Here is a 24,666-nt window from a genome sequence, read left to right on the forward strand (position 1 = left end):
GGTTGAAGGGGAAAGGGGAGCATGAATCATGTAACCATGTTAAAAATGAATATTAATAAATGTTAAAAAAAAGTTAAAAAAAAAATTCCCTCTAGAATTCCTGACAAATAGTCATTCAGTGTTTCCTTGTATATTGCCTTTGGCAGGGAATCCCCTAAATTTTGAGGTAGTTCTTTAAAGTTCTATTTGTCAGGAAATCCTATAATGCTAAGTTATACTTTCCTGTAACTCCTACCAATTTTTCCTAGTTTGGCCTTTTGGGGCAATGACAAGTCTTCAAATGTTTGAGGATGGCAATCATGCCCCTCTAAGTCTTCTCTTAGATAGGAAAAAGATCTCCAAATTTGCCTACTGATTGTTATGTGAAATCATTTGGGGTCTCACCATTCTGGTTGCCTTCCTCTAAATATTTGCCAATGTCACTCCTAAAATACCCAGAGCAGAACACAATATTCCAGATGTGGTTTTTCTTGGGCAAAGCAGTAGAAGCATTATTACGAAGATAACCAATATTTACACAGTGTTTTATGGTTTACAAATGACTTTCCTTCAATGACTCTATGAAATACTTACTTTAAATATTATTTCTGCATTATAGATAAGGAAACAGAGTTTAGAGAGAATTGCCCATAGTCATACAGTTAGTAACTAAAAGGGATTATCATTTCACCTGACTTGCAAACTGTGTGCCACATGAGAGACAGTGAATCGTGCAGTTTACCGTCATGTCAACACTATTAGATAACTGAGGGTTGATGACACATTTTTCTGTGTTTTGTACTGATTCAAATATGGTTTTGAATCATTTAGTAGGTTATCTATCTATCCTTGGATTCAATTATGTTTTGAGAAAAAATATGAGTAAAGAGTAAAATAAAACATCTTTCAATCATACCACCTATAAATTTGATGAAAGAAAAATTTTACATAAGATTCATATTTAGACTTACCCAGATTTATGGGGTTAATCTTTGAAATTCAAAGGAAAATTCTGGATAAGCCTCTCTTTTGCATGTAGTGAATATAATAAACAATGTAATAAGGCTCCTATTGTTACCTTGTCTGGCTAGTCAATCAGTCAGTAGACTAATTTATTAAGTGCATCCTATGTGCTAAGCACTATACTAAGCTAAGAGCTGGTTACCAAGAAAGACAAAAAGCTAAACAAAACCCAATCCCTGCCCTCAAGAAGGGTATATTCTGCTTCTGGGTTAAGACAGCTACAAAGCAGAAGCAGGACTCTTCCTCTCCTCATCACCAACCAATATATGATACCTCAAAAGGACAAAAAAAACAAGTTCAGATGAAAGAAGGAACTCTACAATAGGGTGCAGCATTGAAGGTAAGTGGGGTTTGGGCATTTCCATGCTATAAGGGGGTGAAACAGCTCCACCAAAACTTGAGCTGATCAAACCTCCCCCATCCCACCTACAGTAGCAGAGTCAGAGCCAGTGTGCCACAATTATAGTGAGCATGGGGCAATCTCTAGGTTCTTGGCAGCTGACTAAGCATACCAGGGACTTCCCCCTGAGAGCAGCTAGACTTGAGACCCCAGGAGGCTGAAGAGTGTGGACCTTGGGCACAGAGATAGAGCAGAGAGGAGCAGCACACAGTAGAAGCCACAGAGAGTAGAAAATAGCCTCAGGCAAAAACTGCTCCATAGCTCCATACACAGAGAACCTGCCCTCCTCACTAAGACTTCTGGCTAAGAAGGAAAGACCAGCATAGTGATGGCCAGCAATGCCCAAGAAATACAACCTTCAACCACCAAAAAGAACAAGAGAAAGGCACTGACCCTGGATAATTTTTACAGAGAAAAAATCTAGACCACAGAGGAGATAGCAGATGAGGACAAACCAGTAAACACATCTAAATCTTCCCCCCCCCAAAAAAGGACATTGGTCATAAGCTCTTGAGAAAGGTGGAAGAGATTTGGCAAGAAAAGTGGGAAATAGTTCAAAAAGAAAATAACAGTTTAAAAGACAAAAACTCCCAATTGAAGAAAGAAGCCCAGGAATCAAATGAAATGATAAGCAAATTGGAGGCCAAAATTAAATAGCTGGAAACCAAGAAAAGCAGGATAGACCAAACTGAAAAGGGAAATCAAATGATTATAGCAGCGATACATGTAAAACCCAGTGGAAATGTGCATTGGCTAAGGGGGGTTGGAGGGTGTGGGGAGAGGGAAAAAGAATGAAACATATAACTATGGAAAAATACTCAAAATAAAAAAAAATAAAAATAAGAGATTATAGCAGAAAACCAGTCTTTAAAGACCAGAATTAGGCAAGTAGAAGCCAATGATTTTGCAAGACAACAAGAATTAATAAAGCAAAGTCAACCGAGTGACAAAATAGAAGGAAACATGAAATATCTCACTGAGAAAATTAATAATGACCTTGAAAACAGATCTAGAAGAGACAATTTGAGAATCACTGAGCTACCGGAAAACCTAGAAATCAATAGAAACCTTGACATCATACTACAAGAAATTATACAAGAAAACTGCCCTGATGTTCTTCACCAAGAGGGCAAAACAGACATTGAAAGAATCCATAGATCACCCTCTACATTAAATCATCAAAAGACGAACCCCAGGAATGTAATTGCCAAATTAAAGAGCTTCCAAGCTAAGGAGAAAATATTACGAGAAGCCAGAAAGAGACAATTCAGATATGAAGGAGTACCAATCAGGATTAAACAGGATCTGGCAGCCTCCACACTAAAAGACCACAAGGCTTAGAATATGATATTCAGAAAGGCAAGAGAATTGGGTCTAAACCAAAAATCACCTACCCATCAAAACTGACTATATACTTCCAGGCGAAAGTATGAGCATTCAACAAAATAGAAGATTTCCAAGTATTTGTAAAGAAAATACCAGAACTAAGCGGAAATTTTGATATACAAACACAAAAATCAAGAGAAACATGAAAAGGTAAATAAGAAAGAGAAGGGAAAGAAAAAAAATTTTTTTAAATTTTCTTCTTTAAGGGCTTCAATAAGATCAAATTGTTTATATTCCTATATGGAAAAATGTTATTTGTAACTCTCAGAAATTATATTCACTATTATAGTATTTAGAAGAAATAGCCATAAATAGAGGTTGGGGTACTAAGTGGTCTAAGATGATATGCAAAAAAAAAGAAAACGGGGGGGAATAGAAGATAGCACCAATAAGAAAAATAGGATAATCTATACCACACAAAGAGGTGCATGGGAAGGAGAGCAAAAGAGTGTTAATAGGAAATACTTAAACTTTACTCTCAGTGGAATCAATTCTGAGAGGGAAGCACAGCTAGATCCCTTGGGGTGTCAAATTCTATCTTACCCTATAGAGAAATTCAGAAGGGAAAAACCAAGGGAGGAATGGGGTGGGGAATACAAAAAGGGATGGAAAGAGAGGGGTAGGGAATTTAATACATGCTAAAAAATAATAAGAGGGGAACAAAAAGGGAGGGGGTGGAAAGAGAAGTAAAATAATGGTGGGGATTAGGGGGACTGATTAAAAGCAACCCATTGGTTTAAAAGGAAATAGCTAAAGACAAAAGGGCAGAACTAGGAGAGGATATCAAAATGTTGGGTAATACACAGGTAACAATCATAAGTCTGAATGTGAATAGGATTAACTCATCCATAAAAGGGAAGTAAATAGAGTGGATTAGAAACCAAAATCTGACCATATGCTGTCTACAAGAAACACATGAGGCAGGTAGACACACACAGGGTAAAGGTAAAAGGCTCGAGCAAAATCTATTGGGCTTCAACTGAGAAAAAGAAGGCAGGAGTTGTAATCATAATATCTAACAAAGCCAAAGTAAAAATAGATCTGATTAAAAGTGATAGGGAACGGTGAGTGAGAGTCAGGCCTAGAGACAGGAGGTCCTAGGTTCAAACCCGGCCTCAGCCACTTCCCAGCTGTGTGACCCTGGGCAAGTCACTTGACCCCCATTGCCCACCCTTACCAATCTTCCACCTATGAGACAATACACCGAAGTACAAGGGTTAAAAAAAAAAGTGATAGGGAAGGTAATTACAACCTGATGAAAGGCAATATAGATGATGAGGAAATATCAATACTCAGCATGTATGCACCAAATGGTATAGTATCCAAATTTCTAAGGGAAAAACTGGCAGAGCTCAAGGAGGAAATAGATAGTAAACTATACTAGTGAGAAACCCGAACCTTCCTCTATCAGATCTAGATAAATCAAGCCAAAAAATAAATAAGAAAGAAGTAAGAGAGGTGAATGAAATCTTAGAAATATTGGAGTAAATAGACACGTGGATAAATAGGGACAAAAAAGAATACACTTTTTTCCCATAACACATGGTACATTCACAAAGATTAACCATGTACTAGGGCATAGAAAAATGGCAAACAAATGGAAAAGAGCAGAAATAATAAATGCAACCTTTTCAGATCATAACGCAATAAAAATAATAATTAGTAAGGGTACATGGAACGGCAAATCAAAAAATAATTGGAAATTAAATAATATGATTCTCCATAATCAGTTAAAGAACAAATCATAGAAACAATTGATAATTTCATTGAAGAATATAACAATGATGAGACATTCTACCAAAATCTATGGGATGCAGCCAAAGCAGTACTCAGGGGGAAATTTATAGCCTTAAATGCATATATTAACAAATTAGGGAGGGTAAAGATCAATGAATTGGGCATGCAAATCAAAAAACTAGAAAGCAAATAAATTAAAAATCCCCAGATGAAAACTAAATTAGAGATCCTAAAATTTAAAGTTGAAATTAATAAAATTGAAACTAAAAGAACTATTGAATTAATAAATAAGACTAGAAGCTGGTACTTTGAAAAAATGAATAAAATAGACAAAATATTGGTCAATCTAATGAAAAAAAAGGAAAGAAGAAAACCAAATTAACAATATCAAAGATGAAAAGGGAGACCTCACCTCTAATGAAGAGGACATTAAGGCAATCATTAAAAACTATTTTTCCCAACTATATGGCAATAAATATGGCAATCTAGGTGATATGAATGAATATTTACAAAAATATAAATTGCCTAGATTAATAGAAAAAGAAATAGAATACTTAAATAATTCCACCTCAGAAAAAGAAATTGAACAAGCCATCAAAGAACTCCCTAAGAAAAAATCCTGAGGACCAGATGGATTAAAAAATGAATTCTATCAAATATTCAAAGAACTAATCCCAATACTATACAAACTATTAGACAAAATAAGGAAAGGAGTTCTATCAAATTCATTTTATGATACAAATATGGTACTGATCCCAAAGCCAGGTAGATCAAAAACAGAGAAATAAAACTACAGACCAATCTCCTTAATAAACATAGATGCAAAAATTTTAAATAGAGTACTAACAAAAAGACTCCAGCAAGTGATCATGAGGGTAATTTGTTATGATCAGGTGGGATTTATACCAGGAATGCAAGGATGGTTCAATATTAGGAAAACTATTCACATAATTGACCATATCAACAAGCAAACCAACAAAAATCACATGATTATCTCAATAGATACTGAAAAAGCCTTTGACAAAATACAACATCCATTCCTACTGAAAACACTAGAAAGTATAGGAATAGAAGGGTCTTTCCTAAAAATAATAAACAATATATATCTAAAACCATCAACAAGCATCATGTGCAATGGGGATAAACTAAAAGCATTCCCAATAAGATCAGGTGTGAAACAAGGATGCCCATTATCACTTCTATTATTTAACATTGTACTAGAAACACTAGCAGGAGCAATTAGAGAAAAAGATATTGAAGGTATTAAAATAGGCAATGCTATTAAAATAGTCCAAGCTATCACTCTTTGAAGATAATATAATGGTCTATTTAAAGAATCCTAGAGAATCAACTAAAAAGCTAGTGGAAATAATCAACAATTTTAGCAAAGTTGTAGGATACAAAATAAACCTACATAAATCATCAGCATTTCTATATATTTCCAACACATCACAGCAGCAAGAGTTAGAAAGAGAAATTCCATTTAAAATCACCCTAGACAATATAAAATACCGAGGAATCTATCTGCCAAAACAAACACAGGACTTATACAAACACAACTACAAAACACTTTCCACACAATTAAAATTAGATCTAAACAATTGGAAAAACATTAATTGCTCATGGGTAGGATGAGCTAACATAATAAAAATGAAAATCCTACCCAAATTAATTTACTTATTTAGTGCCATACCTATCAAACTACCAAAAAACTTTTTTACTGAATTAGGAAAAACTATAACAAAGTTCATTTGGAAGAACAAAATTTCAAGAATGTCAAGGGAAATGATGAAAAAAATGTGAAGGAAGGTGGCCTAGCAGTACCAGATCTTAAACTGTACTATAAAGCAGTGATCATCAAAACAATATGGTACTGGCTAAGAGACAGAAGGGAGGATCAGTGGAATAGACTTGGGGTAAATGACGTTAGCAAGACAGTGTATGATAAACCCAAAAAGCCTAGCTTTTGGGACAAAAATCCACTATTTGACAAAAACTGCTGGGAAAATTGGAAAACAATATGGGAGAGATTAGGTTTAGATCAACATCTCACACCCTACACAAAAATAAATTCAGAATAGGTGAATGACTTGAATATAAAGAAGGAAACTATAAGTAAATTAGGTGAATACAGAATAGTATATTCGTCAGATCTTTGGTAAAGGAAAGATTTTAAGACCAAGCAAGAGTTAGAAAAAAATTACAAAATGTAAAATAAATAATTTTGATTACATTAAAATAAAAAGGTTTTGTGCAAACAAAACCAATGCAACCAAATTTAGAAGGGAAGCAACAAATTGGGAAAACATCTTTATAAGAAAATCTCTGACAAAGATCTAATTACTCAAATATGTAAGGAGCTAAATCAATTGTACAAAAAAATCAAGCCATTCCCCAATTGATAAATGGGCAAGGGACATGAATAGGCAATTTTCAGATAAAGAAATCAAAACCACTAATAAGCTCATGAAAAAGTGTTCTAAATCTCTCATAATTAGAAAAATGCAAATAAAAACAACTGAGGTACCACCTCACACCTAGCAGATTGGCTAAAATGACAGCAAAGGAAAGTAATAAATGTTGGAGGGGATGTGGCAAAATAGGGACATTAATGCTTTACTGGTGGAGTTGTGAATTGATCCAACCATTCTGGATGGCAATTTGGAACTATGCCCAAAGGGCTTTTAAAAGGCTGTTTGCCCTTTGATCCAGCCATACCACTGCTGGGTTTAAACCCCAAAAAGATCATAGGGAAAAAAGACATGTACAAAAATATTTATAGCCCGCTCTTTGTGGTGGCAAAAATTGGAAAGTGAAGCTATGTCCTTCAATTGGGGAATGGATGAACAAATTGTGGTATCTGTTGGTGATGGAATACTTCTGTGCTCAAAGGAACAATGAACTGGAGGAATTCCACGTGAACTGGAACGACCTCCAGGATTTGATGCAGAGTGAAAGGAGCAGAACCAGGAGAACATTATACACAGAGACTGATACACTGTGGTACAATTGAATGTAAGGACATCTCTATTAGCAGCAATGCAATGATTCAGAGCAATGCTGAGGGACTTATGAGAAAGAAAACTAGCCACATTCAGAGGAAGAACTGTGGTAAGAGAAACACAGAAGAAAAACAACTGCTTGATCACATGGTTCAATGGGAACATGATTGGGGATGTAGACTCTAAGTGATCACCTAAGGGCAAATATCAATAATATGGAAATAGGTCTTGATCAATGATACATGTAAAACCCAGTGGAATTGTGCATTGACTATGGGGGGAGGGGAAGAGGTTGGAGAGGAGGGAAAGCACATGAATCATGTAACCATGGAAAAATATTCTACATTAATAAATTAAATAAAATTTTCCATCAGAAAAAAGAAGGGTATATTCTAAGGAGGAAACAACATGTAAAATATCAGGTACATATAAATTTTATGTATATATATATATATATATATATATATATATATATGTATATGTATCAGAAGAAGGTAATGTGAAAGAAGATAGCATTTGGAAGGACAAGAAAAGGCCTCCTATAGAAGATGGCACTCAAAAAAAAGCCAAGGCAACCAAAAGGTAAAGATGAAAGTACAGAGCATTCCAGGTATAGGGGATAGCCAGTGTAAAGGCATGGATAAGGGAAAGCAGGTGCTGTATACTCCATAAGAATATTCTTTTCAACTACCGAAGAGCTATATTCTAATTTTATTTTAAGGTAATGAGACAAAAATACTGGGAAAAATTTCAATTAAAAGAATACCAATTTTAATAGCAGAAAGCTTAGATATGGATGGGGTGAATATAAAAAAAGTCATTGTAGAGTCTCCACATTTCTGTGGCTTATAAAAGTCTAAGCATCATTAAAAGAGCAGTACTGAATAGTTGAAAAAAAAGCAAGAACAAAGAATGAGGAGACCCGAGTTGGATCTTGGTTTAGAACCTACTGATGTGATGGGCAACTTGCCTCAATTCTCTGAACCTCATTTTCTTTAACTTTACATAAGGATGATAATACCTGTATTACTCACCTCCAAGTGATATTGATTTGGAAATCTAATTTAAATGTCACTGATGGCAAGGTTTCATTAATGTATAAATACTTTCTTTTCCCTCCAAGTGACCTCTCATTTTCAGTGCTCATATTCCCAACTCCCTGCCCCACCTTTCTTCTTCTTCTTATAAAAATTTACTTAGCTAGAAAAGAGCTAATAAACTAACCCACACTAAGGAATGAATGTGACAAGGCTTAAAGATTATTCTTTTAAGAATATACTTTCTGTCACTATCTAGAAAAAAAAACAACCAAAACCTTAAGGCACAGGTATGAAATTCTCATCTCCACAAAGGATATTGTAAATTTGGGGAATTATCAGAGGTGTGAGCATAAAGCTATATGTGAAAAAATATAAAATGTTGAGATCTGATTGCCATTAGAAGTGCAGAAGGCAGGGGCAGCTGGGTAGCTCAGTGGAGTGAGAGTCAGGCCTAGAGACAGGAGGTCCTAGGTTCAAACCCGGCCTCAGCCACTTCCCAGCTGTGTGACCCTGGGCAAGTCACCTGACCCCCATTGCCCACCCTTACCAATCTTCCACCTATGAGACAATACACCGAAGTACAAGGGTTTAAAAAAAAAGTGTAGAAGGCAAGAGAAGCTGCTATTAAACTGTAACTATATACCCTTAAGTCATGAAGAGGATACTGCAAAGGGATATAAAGTGTTATAGCTATAGTTCAAAGGAAAGGATAGTGGTTTGATTATTGAAACAAGGACTGGAATAGGGAAAAGGAGAAGAGCTGGCAAGCAGGCTTGGAGTTTGAAATAGGAACACAGAGGCTTTTGAAGGTGCTACCTTAAGTGTAGCAGTAAGAAGTGTAGTAGACAGAACTATGCACGTTAACTTAAAATAAGAATCACATACATTGCATAAGGCAGAACATGGGATAAGAAACAATTAGAGGTGCCCCCTTCCAATTGGCACAGACATATCTTAATATAATGCTTACTAATGAGCTTGGCCAGGCCAGCTGGAAGAGGGTATAAACATAAAAAGAGTAGAGAGAGCAAGTGTTAAGGGATCAGGGAGAGATCCCAATGAGGTAACTTTTCTGGGGAAGATTCCTAGTGAAGGCAGGGATTGAATTAGGCCTTGAAAGATTAAGAGGGTCATTTTTTCCAGTCCAAGAACATATTCAGGCTGTAGAAGAGTGATCAAGGGAGGGACTATGGGATGTGAGTAGAGTTTGGAGCTCTGTCACTCTGATCCCAAAGTGGGATAATAGATTCAGATCATGAAAAAGTGAAGAAGACAGGGATTTACAGACCAAGCAGGTACTGCAGTTCTGTCACTATGAACCCATAAAAACTTTCAGAGATCTGACAGGGACTGGTCCCAGTAGCTGTCTACTGGTTTGAGATACCTACCTAGGCATAGGTCTGTAGTTGTATTGCTTATACCCAAACAGGAGTCTGGATATTGCAAAAGTCTGACCAGGAAGGCAGTAATCACATCAAAATCAGGCTATTAAGAACATGCTCAAAATTCAAAGGTCTCTGACCTGAGCTGTCGCCATGATCCTTGATTAACGCTGTAGCAGGATATTTGATAAAACAAATCAGGACTATACAAGACTCCAACATTCTTTCCAGAAATGCATAGAGCCTATCCCTAACACAAAGATCCAGTTCAGGAGTAAGGCTGAAAGAATATAAAAAGAAACAAAAAGATACTACTAATAAAAAGTCATTATGGAGAGGATATTCAAAGACACAAAATTGGAAGAGAATAAATCCACCTCATCCAAAAGCCAAGTCTCTAAGCAAATCATGGGCAGCAAGGTGATGCAGTGGATAGAGTGCTGGGTCTGGAGTCAGGAAGATGAGTTCAAACTTAGCCTCATACAATTACCGGCTGCGTGACCCTGTGCAAGTCTTAACCCTGTTTACCTTAGTTTCTCATCTATAAAATGAACTAGAGAAGGAAATAGCAGTATCTCTTCCAAGTATTTCTTCTAATCTTTAGTATCTCTTCCAAGAAAATCCCAAAGTGGGTCACCAAGAAGGGGGCATGACTGAAATCACTCAATTATAATAAAACAACAAAGCAAAACATTGCTTGATCACAAGGCCAATTAGAATTCCTGGAAGAAATGAAGCAAGAGAAAAAATCACAATGGAGAACTTCTTGGATTTATCAGAATCTGAGTGCAAAGTGAAAAAAAAATAATTCACTAGTTACTGACTTTAAGAAATCCCCCACTGAAAAATCTCGGGAATATCCTAGTCAAATCCAGAGCTTCCAGGTAAAAGAAAAAATATGTTAAGAAGTCAATCAACCAACACTTATTAAGTGCCTATTTCCTATTATGTGCCAGGCACTGTGCTAAGTGATGGAGATGCAAAAAAAAAAAAGGCAAAATACAGTTTCTTCCCTCAAAGAGTTCATGATCCAATGAGAAGGCAACAAAAAATGCATACAAATAAGCTATATATAGTATAAATAGTTAACAGAGGGAAGGCACTAGAATTAAGATGGTTATGAAAGGCTTTTTGCAAATGATGAGATTTTATTGGGACTTAAAGGAAGCAAGTAGATAAAGCTTAGAAAAAAGAGCATTCTAGGCATAGGGACAGTCAGAGAAAATATTGGGAGCTAAGAGAGGGAATGCCTTGCTTGTAGAATAGTAAGGAAGTCAGCATCACCAGATAAATGCACACATGGTGAAGATTAGGTAAAAGAAAACTGGAAAGGCAGGAGGGGAATAGGTTATATCAAGGGCTTTGATGTGAAGCAGGGAATTTTGTATGTGATCCTAGAGACGGGGAGTCCCTGGAGTTTTACTGAGTAGAAGGGTGATATGGTTGGACCTGAACTTTGGGAAAATGACTTTAGTTGCTGGATGGAGGATGGATTAGAGTAGGCAGAGACCTGATGTTGAAAGATTCAACAGTCATAAAGAAAGCCAAGAACTGAGGAGTCAGGGCAGCTAGGTGGCTCGGTAGTTAAAGAGCTAGGCCTAGGTAGCTATTTTCAAGAAATATACTTGAGACTTAAAAATGCACAAAGTATTAAGATAAGGGGCTGGAACAAAATCTATTATGCTTTAGCCAAACCAAAAAAGGTCACAATAATGATATCTGACCAGACAAGGGCAATGAGATAAATAGGGACACTACATTATGTTGAAAGGTATCACAGACAATGAATTAACATCAATACTTAACATATATGTACCAAATGGCACAGCATTTAAATACTTTAAGAAAAAACTAAACAAGTTATAGGGGAGAAATAGCTAGCAAGACTATAAGACTCTGGGACCTCAACATATCCCTTTCAGACCAAATAAAATGTAACAAAAAATAAACAAGAAAGAAGTTAGGGACCAAAAATGAGGTTTAGAAAAGTTACATATACAAAAATCTCTGACAAATGGGAAGAAAAAGGAATATAAACACACATTTATAAAGGTATATATGTGTGTGTGTGTATATGTACACACACATACATATGTATAGATATGTATATATTTGTTGTAAAGCTCAATGTGAAAATAAATATAAAGTGCCTGGTATATAGTAAGCTTTATATAAATATTTATTCTCTCTCTATCCTCACAAGCATATAGATTATAGCTGTGCTTTTTGTGGTGGCAAAAAACTGGAAAAGGAGGGTATGTCCTTCATTTGGGAAATGGCTGAACAAACCGTGGTATATGCTGGTGATGGAATACTATTGTGCTCAAAGGAATAACAAACTGGAGGAGTTCCAGGTGAACTGGAAAGACCTCCAGGAATTGATGCAGAGCGAAAGGAGCAGAGCCAGAAGAACACTGTACACAGAGACTGATATACTGTGGTAAAATAGAATGTAATGGACTTCTGTACTAGCAGCAACGCAATGACACAGGACAGCTCTGAGGGATTTATGGAAAAGAACGCTACCCACATTTAGAGGAAGGACTGCAGGAGAGGAAACATATAAGAAAAACAAATGCATGAACGCATGGGCTGAGGAGGACATGATTGGGGATGTAGACTCGAAATTACCACACCAATGCAACTAACAACAATTTGGAAATAGGTTTTTGATCAACGACACATGATAAAACCAGTGGAAATGTGCGTCGGCTATGGGGGAGGGTGCGGGGGGTGAAGGGGAAAGTAGGAGCATGAATCATGTAACCATGTTAAAAACGAATATTAATAAATGTTAAAAAAAATAAAAATAAAAAAATGGCTTGGCCCATGGCAGAGAAAAAAAATAAAAATAAAAAAAGAATAAAAAATAAAGGCAGTTTTTGTTCTCATGGAGTTTACAGTCTTGTTGGGAAAAAGCAATGAATTAAAGGGAGCTGAAAAAGATGGAGAGGAAAGGTACTTATAAAAGGAAAATGGGCACATGGTAGGGAAAGAAATCTGCATGTCCAAGAGAAAAGCCCAGAAAAGAATGAAGGCAGGAAATGTTATACATTCCAGGAGGAACTGATCAATTAGAAGAAAGGGCTACAGGGGCAGAGTATTCTTACAGACTAAAAAGGCTACTGGGACATGGTAGAAAAAGAAGTCTAGATGTCTAGAGAATTATAAACAAGGTCCAGAGAGGAAAGAAGAGAAGTGACCAGGAAAAAAAAAATCTTTGTAGCAAATTTATCTGATAAAGATCTCATTTCTCAGATATGTAATAAGGAATTGATTCAAATTTATTAAAGTAAGAGCCATTCCCTAATTGAAATGGCCCAAACTGCCAGTTTTCAGAGGAAGAAATTCAAGTTATCAAAAAGCATATAAAAATATTCTAAATAACTGATAATTAGAAAATATGATCAATAAAATAGGTGGTACAACATAGCCTGTAGAATAAAAAAAAATCATAATAGTCTAATTTTTGTCAAACTTAAAAGACCTTAGCTAGTGTGAGAAAAACTCACTGAATTATTTAAAATTCCTGGAAAAACCTGGAAGCAACCTAGCAGAAACTAAGTATAGATAAACATTTCATACCATATACCTAGAACAGTACTAAATAGATACAATGTCTTAGAAATAAAGATTGACACCATAAATAAATCAGAGGAACAGGGATGAAATTATCTTTTAGTTGTTTGGATAGGGAAAATGATCATGATCAAACAAGGGATAGAAAATATCACAGAAGGAGCAGCTAAGTGGCTCAATGGATAGAGAGCCAGCCCTGGAATTGGGAGGTCTTGGGTTCAAATCTGATCTTGATACTTCCTAGCTATGTGAACCTGGGTGAGTAACTTAACCTCAATAACGAAGAAGAAAGAAGAAAAGATCACAGAAGATAAAATGACTAATTTTAATTACATTGTTTAAAAGATTTGCACAAACAAAACCAATGTGGCTAAAATTACAATGGAAGGAAGTACCTAAGGGGGAAAAATCTTCCCAGCAAGTTTATCTGATAAATACTTCATTTCCAAGATAAATACTCAAATTTATAAGAGTAAAAGCCATTTCTGCAAATAATAAATAGTCAAAGGATATGAAAAGGGAATTTTCAAGAAATTCAAGCTAACAACAGCTACATGAAAAAAATCCTCCAAATCACTAACAATCAGAGAAATGAAAACTGAATCAACTCTGAGGTTTCCCTTCATTTATCAGGTTTGCAAAATTGACAAAAATGGAAAATGACCAATGTTTTAGGAAAACAGGAACATTAATGCCATATTGGTGAGGTTGTGAATGGGTGTAATCATTCTGGAAAGCAATTTGGAACAATATTCCAAAATGTTACTAAATTCTGAATACTTATGGATCCATCAATACCATTACTAAACTTATACTCCAGAGAGATCAAAGACAGAGGAAAAGTATGTGCTATATGTACAAAAATTATTTACACACACACACACACACATATATACATATATATATATATATATTTTTTTTTGTAGTGAAGAAGAACCTGAAACTAAGGGGGTATCTATTAGTTGAGGAATATTATATGTATATGGAATAGAATATAAATGTATTGGAATACTATTGCACTACCAGAAATACTGAACATTGTTTCAGAGAAACCTGGGAAGACTTACATGAACTGATAAGAGTTAATTGAGCAGAATGTGGATAATTATTCATATACAACAATATTGTAAAAATGAACAATTTTAAAAGATGTGAGAATTTTGACCAACTAAGATTCCAAAGGTCTGATGATATATGCTATTCATTTTCTGACAGTGAGATGACAGACTCAGAGGGCAAATTGAGACATATTTCTTGGCATGGCCAATATAGGAATTTGTTTTGCTTGACTGTATATTCATTACATGGGTTTGGGGTTTTTTTGTTTGCTTGTTCACGAAAACTTATGAATAGGGGAGCAGGAAGGCAGGAGAAGAGAGGAAGAAAAAATAAATGGTTGTTAAAAATTAATTTAAAAAGAAAGAAAATAGGTACATAAATTTGCTGTTGGTGGAGTTGTAAATTGGTCTGGCCATTCTGGAAAGCAATTTGTAACTATGCCTCAAAACTTCACTAAAATGACTGTGAAAACTGTGAAAGGGCCTATTTCTTATAGGGCTTGATAATGTATTTTATTTTAAGATGCAGGGTTTCCCTATTTGCCATGAGAGAATTATATTAAAATTTAATGAACATTAGAATATGTTTGATCAGAAAGAATTAGGGACAGTATAGGGCTGTGTCCCTTTCTAAGTTTCTATGCTTACAATTTTGTTCCAAAAAGAGAATAAACAGCTGACTCTACTCAGGGAGCTTTACTGCTCTACATAAACCATGAGAGTGTTTATATCCTCTACAGAGCTCCCTGGATGAATTACAGTCTTTTACCCACTCTTGACATACAAATATTTTCATAAGACAAACAAGGCAATTTAGCAATGTTGCCTTTGACCTCTTCAACTTTCCTCACCAACCTTAAGTATTTCTATGGAAATGATTTTCTTAGCCTTCAGGTAGAACAAAAGCAATTCCAGTTGCCAAATGCTTCAAGCTTCAAGCCTGTTTTTTTACTGTTTCTTCTTGCCAGTATGTGATATTGTTTTTCTTTTATTGCATTTCAATAGATCCCTCTCTGCTGCAGGAGAAAAGCTGCTACTTTTTTAAGGTCACTTCAGATGTTTTCTTTAGAGTGGTGTTAACATAAAGCAAATGTCTTTAGACACTCCAAGTTAATCTGTTAAGATAAACAAGTTTCGCTTACAATATTCCTATACTGAAATCATAGGTTTAAGGCCTACAGCATGTTTAGCTATCTGTTTAAGAAAAAAACAAGATTCCTTTGCTATGGAAACGCCACAGAAATGTCTGGTTCAGTCTATATAACACACACACACACACACACACACACACACGCACGCACACACACACAAATAAAATGCCTATCTTCTCAAAATGTATTGTATATCTACACAGAAAGAAAAAAAAACCTCAGAGAAAAGAGAGATGACTTAAAGAACAAGAGAAGAACTTGAAGAACTCTCAAGAAGAGAGTGCTCAGAGAAGATAGGACTTGAGTTGGGTCTTAAAGTATGGTTTAGAAGATTATGGTACTGTTGGGGAAACTTTAAACAAATTTCAATCATTCATCAAATACTTCTCTTTTCTTTTACATTGTCTTTCCTGGTAACCTTATCAGCTCCCATGAATATAATTATATTCATGCAGATCCAGTCAAGTCTCTCCTTGAGCTTCAGTTCCCAAATCAACAATTGTCAATTGCACATTTAAAAGTAGATGTTCCAGTGACATCTTAAATTCAACATGTCCAAAACTGAACTTCTTTCTTCTCAAGCTCTTCCCTCTTCCAAACTTCCCTATTTCTAATAAAGGATCAAGGTATATCTACATAGAAAAAAAAACTTTATCAAACTATTGTATTGTGCTAAACATATTTCAGCCTACACAAGTCACTGCTATTTCAAAAAAGAGAAAATACTAGACTTGGTCATCATTATGGAGATAGTTTCCTTATTTATGAAATGGAGAAAATAATAAGTGCATGACCCACAAGGTTGTTGTGATATAAGTACTTGGCAAATTATATAGCCTCTCTATCTTTCTCCTCACCAGCTGTCTTTCTGACTTGAGTTTCTCTCATGATTGGTGACTGTTTCTCTCAATCATCATTTTAGGAAAAGTCCTAGCCTTGATTTACTAACTCAAATCAACTCTACTGTTGTTCCAACTATCTTTTCTGATGTTTAGTTGCTTCTCCCTTCACAATATCACTTTCTATACATCCCTTTTCTCCACTTGTACAGCTACCCCCTAGGACACAGGCCCTCACTGCTTTTGGCCTCATCTAATACAAGAGCCTTCTGATTGCTCTCCTTGCTTTATGCTTCTTCCTTCCAATCCATCCTCCAATTAGTGGCTATGGTGATTTTTTCCCAAGCATGGATCTAATGATATTTCCCTGAGGGTGGGAAGGTGAGGTTCAAGGGTACACCTTTGGCCTCAATAAAGGCCAGTGGTTCCCTATTACCTCTAGGATAGAAATAAAGTCCTCCATTTGGAATTTAAAGTCCTTCAAATTTTGGCCCCTTCCTTCCTTTCCAGTCTTCTTATCATTTCACATGCTCTTCTTAAATCAACTAACTGGAACTACTTGCATTTCCTGTCTCTTGTGCCTTTGCACAAATTGTCTCCTATGCTTTCTTCCTCTTGTCTATCTCTTAGTTTCTTTATTTCCTTCAAGACCCAACTCAAAGCCCACTTTCCACAGAAGGCCTTTCCTGATTTTCCCCAACTGCTGATCCTTTCTCCTTTCTGATTTTCTTCTATCTACTCAGTATATAGAGAACACTGATTTGGATGAGCTTTCTGTACTGTCACTCAGTATAAGTCCAACATGGACTTCTTACTTAATAAATTTCTCAATTTCTAGACTCAAGGCCAGAACATCAAGGGAATCTGTCCATTTACTCATCTCTTATTTCTTGATGTCATATAGAGAGATATGCCCCTCTCTCCTGTGCAAGTACAGGTAAAATTTCTCTGCTTATTTCACCTTCTCCTGACATTTTTCTCTGAAGAACTTTTTGAAGTTTTATAATTCCACATCATGCTGAACAAAGTGAAGGGCCATGGTGAAATAAACATAGCTAGAATGCAGTGATGCATTTATTGGGCCATGGATAGAATCAGGCATCAGGAACACCTAAGTTTGAATATGAGCTTAAGACACTTCCTAGCTGTATGATACTGGGTAATTCACTTAACCTCTGTTTGCCTCAGTTCCCTCAATTGCAATATGGGGATAATAGTAAAGCACTTAGCATAGTGCCTGGTACATAGTAAGCAGTATAGAGATATTAGCTATCATTATTTTTATTATCATATGAGGCATAGTGATAGGGAAATATTAACTATGATGCACTTCGTAATTTACATTTTGTTCCTCTTTCTCTATTCAATTGGAATACAGACACAGTGAGAGCAAGCATGATTTTTTTGTATACTCAGCACTTAGCACAGTCCTTGGCACAGAGTAAGAGTTTAGTAAATGCATGTTGCTTCACTGACTGATTAGTGGAGCATAGCTAAGGAAAAGGCCTAATCATGATGATGTCTGTTGTCTAAGGACCAGTCTAGATAGGTTGGGAGATGGTTAGTACCACTTTGATCACCAAGAGATGAAGTTTTTGGCCATGGTGTTTCATGAAAACTCTACTTAATGACAGCTGTGTTGTAATCTTGATCAGTGGAGGGGGTACCCATGTTGAAATTATAGCTCCTTAAAATTTTGAAGGAATACATATGTGTGTATGTGTATACATATGTGCTAGGTATTTTATGATGTGAATAGATAATATTAAGAGCTGTACTGACATGAAACAGTGAATCTTACTTACTTTGCTCTCTTGGCCATCTCATTGCCATCCCATCGGGGACTATATGGGTAATTTTTCTGGGCCTGAGAGTACAACTGTCCACTGTTGGTAAAGTGGTAGACTGATTGGAAGGTGAGAGTAGGCTGGTCTCGAGGAAAATACAAGGGAAGGTCGACTGCAAAGACAAAAATAGAAAACCAACAAATTCATTGATAGAACTGAAGATATTTTCTCAGCTTCATCTAACTTCAGGTTAAAGCTACAACCAATTACCAGAACTATAATGAGTAAATAATAGTATATGTCCAGGAGGGGATTCTAGCTCCGGTCCTGCTAGTGACTAGTTTTATGATTTTGTGCAAGTCACCATAGCTCTAGTTGTCATTTCTTCATCCTGGCACCTATGTCTGATTTTTTGGACCATAGACAGAAAAGTCTGAGACATATTTTAAGGTCTCAAGGAGTTTATAACCTAGTGAAAACAAGTAAAATCTACATGAAAAGTTTACTAAAAGTACAATTGAGTATATGTTATGTAATTAATGCCTGGTGATAAGTACTATAAACACTCAGAGAAAGGAGAGATGACTTGGAGAACAGAGTGCTCAGAGAAGATAGGACTTGGGTTGGGTCTTAAAGGATAGTTTAGATTATGGTAATGTTGGGGAAACTTAAAAAAAATTAAATCATTCAGCAAATACTTCTCTTTTCTTTTACACTGTCTTTCCTGTAACCTTATCAGCTCCCATGAATATAATTCTATTTATGCAGATCCAGTCAAGTCTCTCCTTGAAGCTTTGGTTCCCGTATCAACAATAGTCTATTGCATATTTAAAAGTAGATGTTCCAGGGACATCTTAAATTCAACATGTCCAAAACTGAACTTATCTTTCCTCTCAAGCTCTTCCCTCTTCCCAACTACCCTATTTCTATTAAAGGCTCTAGCTATTGTTCTGACTTTTCTCTATCACCTACACATCCAAGTAGTTGCCAAATACTGTCATTTCTTTTATACCTGCAACATCTTTGTATCCAGTGCTTTCTTTCTACTCTCTTGTTTAGGATCTCATTGCCTCTCACCCTAGATTATTGTAAGAGCCTAATAATTTGGTCTTCCTGCTTCAAGTCTCTCCCCCTATTCCAGGTCAACCTATACACTTCTACCAAAGAATTTTTCCTTAGCATACACAGGCCCATGTGACCCCCCCCCCCCCAATTAACCAATTCTAAGGACTTCCTATTGCTTCTAGAATAACATATAAATTTCTTTGTTTAGCTTTTATAGTCTTATACACTCTGCTTCCAACCTATATTTCAAGCCTCATTGGATATCACTCTCCTTTCTGCTCTCTGTGATCCATTCAAACTGGACTTTATTCAATTCCTTTTACATAATATCCCATCTCTTATCTCTGCTTTTAAACTGTATGATCACCTCAGCTAGAATGCAGGGCATTTAGCTATCTCATGGATTCTCTCTTTTTCTTTAAGCAGCAGCTCAAGCACTATTTTCTACATAAAATCTACCCTGACCCTCTCAATTGCTAATGCCTTCTCCTACCAAAATACCTTATAATGAAATCATTGTATATATTTGTTATATGTAATATACATAATATAAATAATAAAGATATATTATTTATAGTCATACTATTCATATTTATATGTTTATTTGGCTACCTTATTAGAATATAAGCTCTTTCTCTTTGGAGATTATTTCATTCTTTGTATTCATATCCCCAGTGCATAGTCTGGTGCCAGGGACATGGCAGACCCTTAATAAATACTTGTTGATTCACTGATGTTTCAGAGAGACAGTGAATAGATGAACATGATCAGAAGAGAAGGTTCATATTGGGAAATAGCAGAATATAAGACTGGAGAAGTAGGTGCCACATTGAACATGGCACTGAATATCAGAGAAAGGGAAATAACACTCTATGGCTGCAACCTTAGTGATGCTAATAACTCTTCCAAACTCATTCAGCAATAATTAACAAACTCCTCCCTAGTTGTCATACCCTGCCTATTGCAGCAAATGCAAACACCTGCCCGTCATTATACAAACCCCATTCCACATTTCCCTCTGCCTGAATCCTTATTTCCAATCCTCTGAACTGAAACTCTCTCTTTCTTGTACTTGAAAGTACTTCTTGTTGTACTTGAAAGCTACCCACATCTCCTACTGTATATTCTCTGAAATCTGTGCTAAGTAACACATGCTTTCATCTTAAATCTTTTCCTTTCCTACTGACAGCTTTTGGTTCTCACCAAGGAAGACACAACCTCTCTATGTCACTCTTTCTAGCACTGGCTGCACTTTCACTTATTCCCTCAATTCACTAGTCAATATGGGGGAGTTGGAATACTAATCTTTCCCCAATCCCAGGTTCTCCTTCTATCACCATCACTTAGTAACCTCTCCCCCTATAAGGTTCATTCAATTCATATTTAATACTCTATCAAGATTCTGGTGACTGTTATTTACTGAGCTCCAGGACACACTCCTTTCCTCAATGAGTTTAGTGCCTGACTCCTAGTCTTTCTCTTCTCCCCAAGTCCTGCCCTTATGCTAGGAGATTTCAATATACTGATACTCTGTCAAATACTTTTAACTCACAGTTCCTCAACTTGTTCATTTCCCATAGCCTATTACTCCATCTCACCACAGCAACACTGAGACGGTCATACTCTTGATTTTGTCATTAATCACAAATGTTCCACTTTACTGTTTTATGAATTATGAAATTCCCTTATCTAATTAAAAATCTGCTGTCATTCCACCTTTCTTTCCAAACTCTGTTCTTTATCCTGTGATTTGTAACAGCTTGATTCCTTAATTCTTCTCGAAGCTATGCTTTTGCACTGGCTATACTCTCGTTCTTTCTTCATCTTGACCCATTAGAGAATCAGTTCAGCTCTATACTGTCTTCCATTCTATAATCTCTTGCCCCCCTCACTCTATCTTGCCCTGCAAAGCTTCAGCTCTGGATTACTCTTATCATCTATTAACTTTGCTCCTACTTACACACTGCTGAACAAAGGTGGAGAGAATAATGAAACCAAGCTGACTGAGTCCCATACAAATTTATATTATATAATCTCAACTAGTTCTTTTCTGCAGCAAAGTAATCTTTTTGTTGTTGTAGTTGTTCAGTCATTTTTTCAGCCATGTCCAATCCCATTTGGGGTTTTCTTGGCATATAAACTAGAGTGTTTGCCATTTCCTTCTCCACCTCATTTTACAGATGAGGAAATAGAGACGAAAAGGTTTAAGTGACTCGCCCAGGATAAGTGTGTGAGGCCAGATTTGAACTGAGGATGATGAATCTTCCTGACTCCAGGTCTGGCACTTTATCTACTGTGCCACTTAGCTGGCCAAGGTAATCCTTTTACATCTATATAATTAACTCCAAGGCTCATTGCAGTGACTTTTCCAAACCTTTTCATTCTTGGCAAGAGATAATCAGGGCTTGAATATATGTTCAGCTTCTTGATGGTTGGCACTGTTATAGCTAATAAATATTATAGCCAAGCTGTTATAGGTGATAAATATTATTGGTGGAGGTTGATGAAGTTGCAGAGAGCTATTTGGTAAGCAGGTGTCCTTATTTATTTTGGAGGAGAGGTAGGGATAGAAAATAGGAGGCAGGAAAATAGGAAATTATATCTATTAATCCTTGTACTAAATCTTAAACCCCAAATCCTATACTAAAAATCTATAAAGAACCCTACTTCTAACTGTCTTTCTTGGTAGGATCTTCTTGCCCTCAAAGCAGGTCTAAATCTGGCCTACTCTTGTCTAAAATTAAAATTTCTATCTATCTAAAACTAACTGATATACATTAAATTGATAATGAACTCCTTAAAGTAACATATGAATTCAAACTGACAGATATAACTTCACAGAGAATCTGATGCAGCTCCCTCTCTTTGAAATCAGAGGAGACAAGCCCCTCTGACAGCTTCTTCTCTCTCAAGGAACTGAGGAGAAAAGCTCTCAGTAAATCACACTCTTTCTCAACTTCGTATGTATATCTCAAACTCTCAAAAGTAACTTCTATACTAAAAACTCTAATAAAACCCTAAAAGCTAATTGCTTTCTTTGCAGCTTCTTCTTGCCTGCCAAAGCAGGCCTGATTGCCTATTCTCACTGACTAAAGACAATAATTTCTCTATCTACCTAATCCTAAGCTAAAAAATGAATCTTTACCTTCTCCAACCTCCTTAACCAAGTATCAGTTCTTCTCAACTCCAACTGCCACAAAGCCAATGTCAGATCTCTTGACAGAAAGCCAAACAGCAACTCCTGTTCTCTGAGACAACCAGAGAAGGTGGAGCCCAGAACTCACTCCCTTCCTCTCTTTTATGGTTTTCTCTTAAAGAGACAAGAGTTCTATTGAGAAAACTTCTGCTCTTAAAGAGCCACAGTGAGACAAATAAAATTCCTTATAGCAACATCTGTAAGGAATTAAAGTCTGAGTCACACTTCACACAGATATAAAGTCAATAGGACTAAAAGTAAATATATTATCTTTGCTCAAATTTTATCTTTTTCCCTTATCTTTTCCCTAGCTTCCTTATTACTATTAAGGATACCACTATTGTCTTAGTTATTTAGGCTCTCAACCTAGATGTCACTTTGACTGCTTACTTTCTCTCATCCACCATATCCAATCTTTTACCAAGTCCTGTCAATTTTATTTCGTAACATCTCTTGCATATAGTCCTTTCTCTCCTCTGACACTGACACCACTCTGGTGCAGGCCCTTATCCACTTTCTTGTAGACTATTGCAATAACCTGATGGATCTATTAAAAGTGGTTATTCCCTTCTCATGTTTTCATCCAAGTTAACCTTAATATATGTTTAGACTACTATTATAAAGATTTAATTAAAAATAGCTATATATATATATATATATATATATATATCTACAGAAATCTTCCTAGTTGTTTTTTTTTGGTACCTATGATTTTTTTTCCTCATTCTTTGAGGATTTTTCTGTTGTTTTTTTTAATCTCTCTGAGTGTCTTTAAAATTATATAAATTAAAAATCAATTAGAATGGCTTTTTAGATTCATGTACGTTGAATTCAATGTCAAAGAGAGACTTCTTTAATGGTCCTTCTGATGAATTTTAACTGATTTCTACTAAAGAATTTTTAGGAATTTTAATATCCATCTTTAGTCTCATTTTCTCAAAGTTCAAGAAGGTAATTTCAGTTCTTGATAACATATATTAAACCTAATTTATTTAAGAAAACATTAAGGAAAGATTGTCTTCATTATTCTTGGTTCACAAGTTGGTTCCTTCAGCTTATTCAGCTACAGTACTGTCTTGGAAGGCTAAAATTGACAAAAGAATAACTTCAGGACAAATGAGTTTTTATTTGCTATTTACGTCAAAGCATTTTAAGAGGTTAACTAATTATCACCGTACCCTATGATTCTCCTAAGATGATCTTAAGGAGAGGAAGAGTCTTGGAAAGGTTACTGAAGGAACAAAGGTTTAAGGAATCAATCTTGATTAATGAAAACAATAGGTTATGGAGAAATGGAGAACAAATTGCTAAAAAAACAAAACAGTAAGAACAGCATAAATGATAGAGACTAGGCCAGAATGTCTAAGGAAGGGTTCAAAGAAAGCAGTGTCTTATGGGAAAACAATCAGGCTGTGTTTACACAATGCAAAAACAACTGGTCAGTTGAGTTCATTTAATTAAAAAAATTATTCAAACCATTTGTTTCCTACTGTTTTAGAAAAACAATTGCTTGGTTCAAGTTTTTCTACTTTTCATTGGGCCCTTTTGGTATCAGATGCAATGTGGCAATATTGGACACAAGGTCTAGAAGACCTGGGTTCATATATCACTTCTGATCCTTATTAGCTGTGTGATCATGAATAAGTTATTGAATCTATAAAAATCTCTGCTTCAAGACAGCTAGGTAGCTCAGTGGATAAAGAGTTAGGCCTAGAGACAAGAAGTACTGTGTTCAAATCTGGTCTCAGATATTTTCTAGCTATGGGCTTAATCCTGGGCTTAATCCAAATTGCCTAGCTCTTACTGCTCTTCTGCCTTAGAACCAATACATAGTACTGATTCTAAAAGAGAAGGTAAGGGGGCAGCTGGGTAGCTCAGTGGAGTGAGAGTTGGGCCTAGAGACAGGAGGTCCTAGGTTCAAACCCGGCCTCAGCCATTTCCCAGCTGTGTGACCCTGGGCAAGTCACTTGACCCCCATTGCCCACCCTTACCAATCTTCCACCTATGAGACAATACACCGAAGTACAAGGGTTAAAAAAAAA

The 24,666-nt window shown here is 36.0% G+C and overlaps 1 protein-coding gene across 1 annotated transcript in view; it reads right to left on the bottom strand.

The window, feature by feature from the left end:
• Nucleotides 1-24,666, bottom strand: part of BABAM2 (BRISC and BRCA1 A complex member 2) — a 636,045-nt gene that overhangs the window by 57,473 nt on the left and 553,906 nt on the right. The window contains exon 11 of the mRNA XM_044663708.1: nt 18,382-18,535. Within this exon, the coding sequence (XP_044519643.1) occupies nt 18,382-18,535 (154 nt within the window). The remainder of the gene's footprint in view (nt 1-18,381; nt 18,536-24,666) is intronic.

Source organism: Gracilinanus agilis, chromosome 2 (assembly GCF_016433145.1).
Source record: "Gracilinanus agilis isolate LMUSP501 chromosome 2, AgileGrace, whole genome shotgun sequence".
NCBI lineage: Eukaryota > Metazoa > Chordata > Mammalia > Didelphimorphia > Didelphidae > Gracilinanus > Gracilinanus agilis.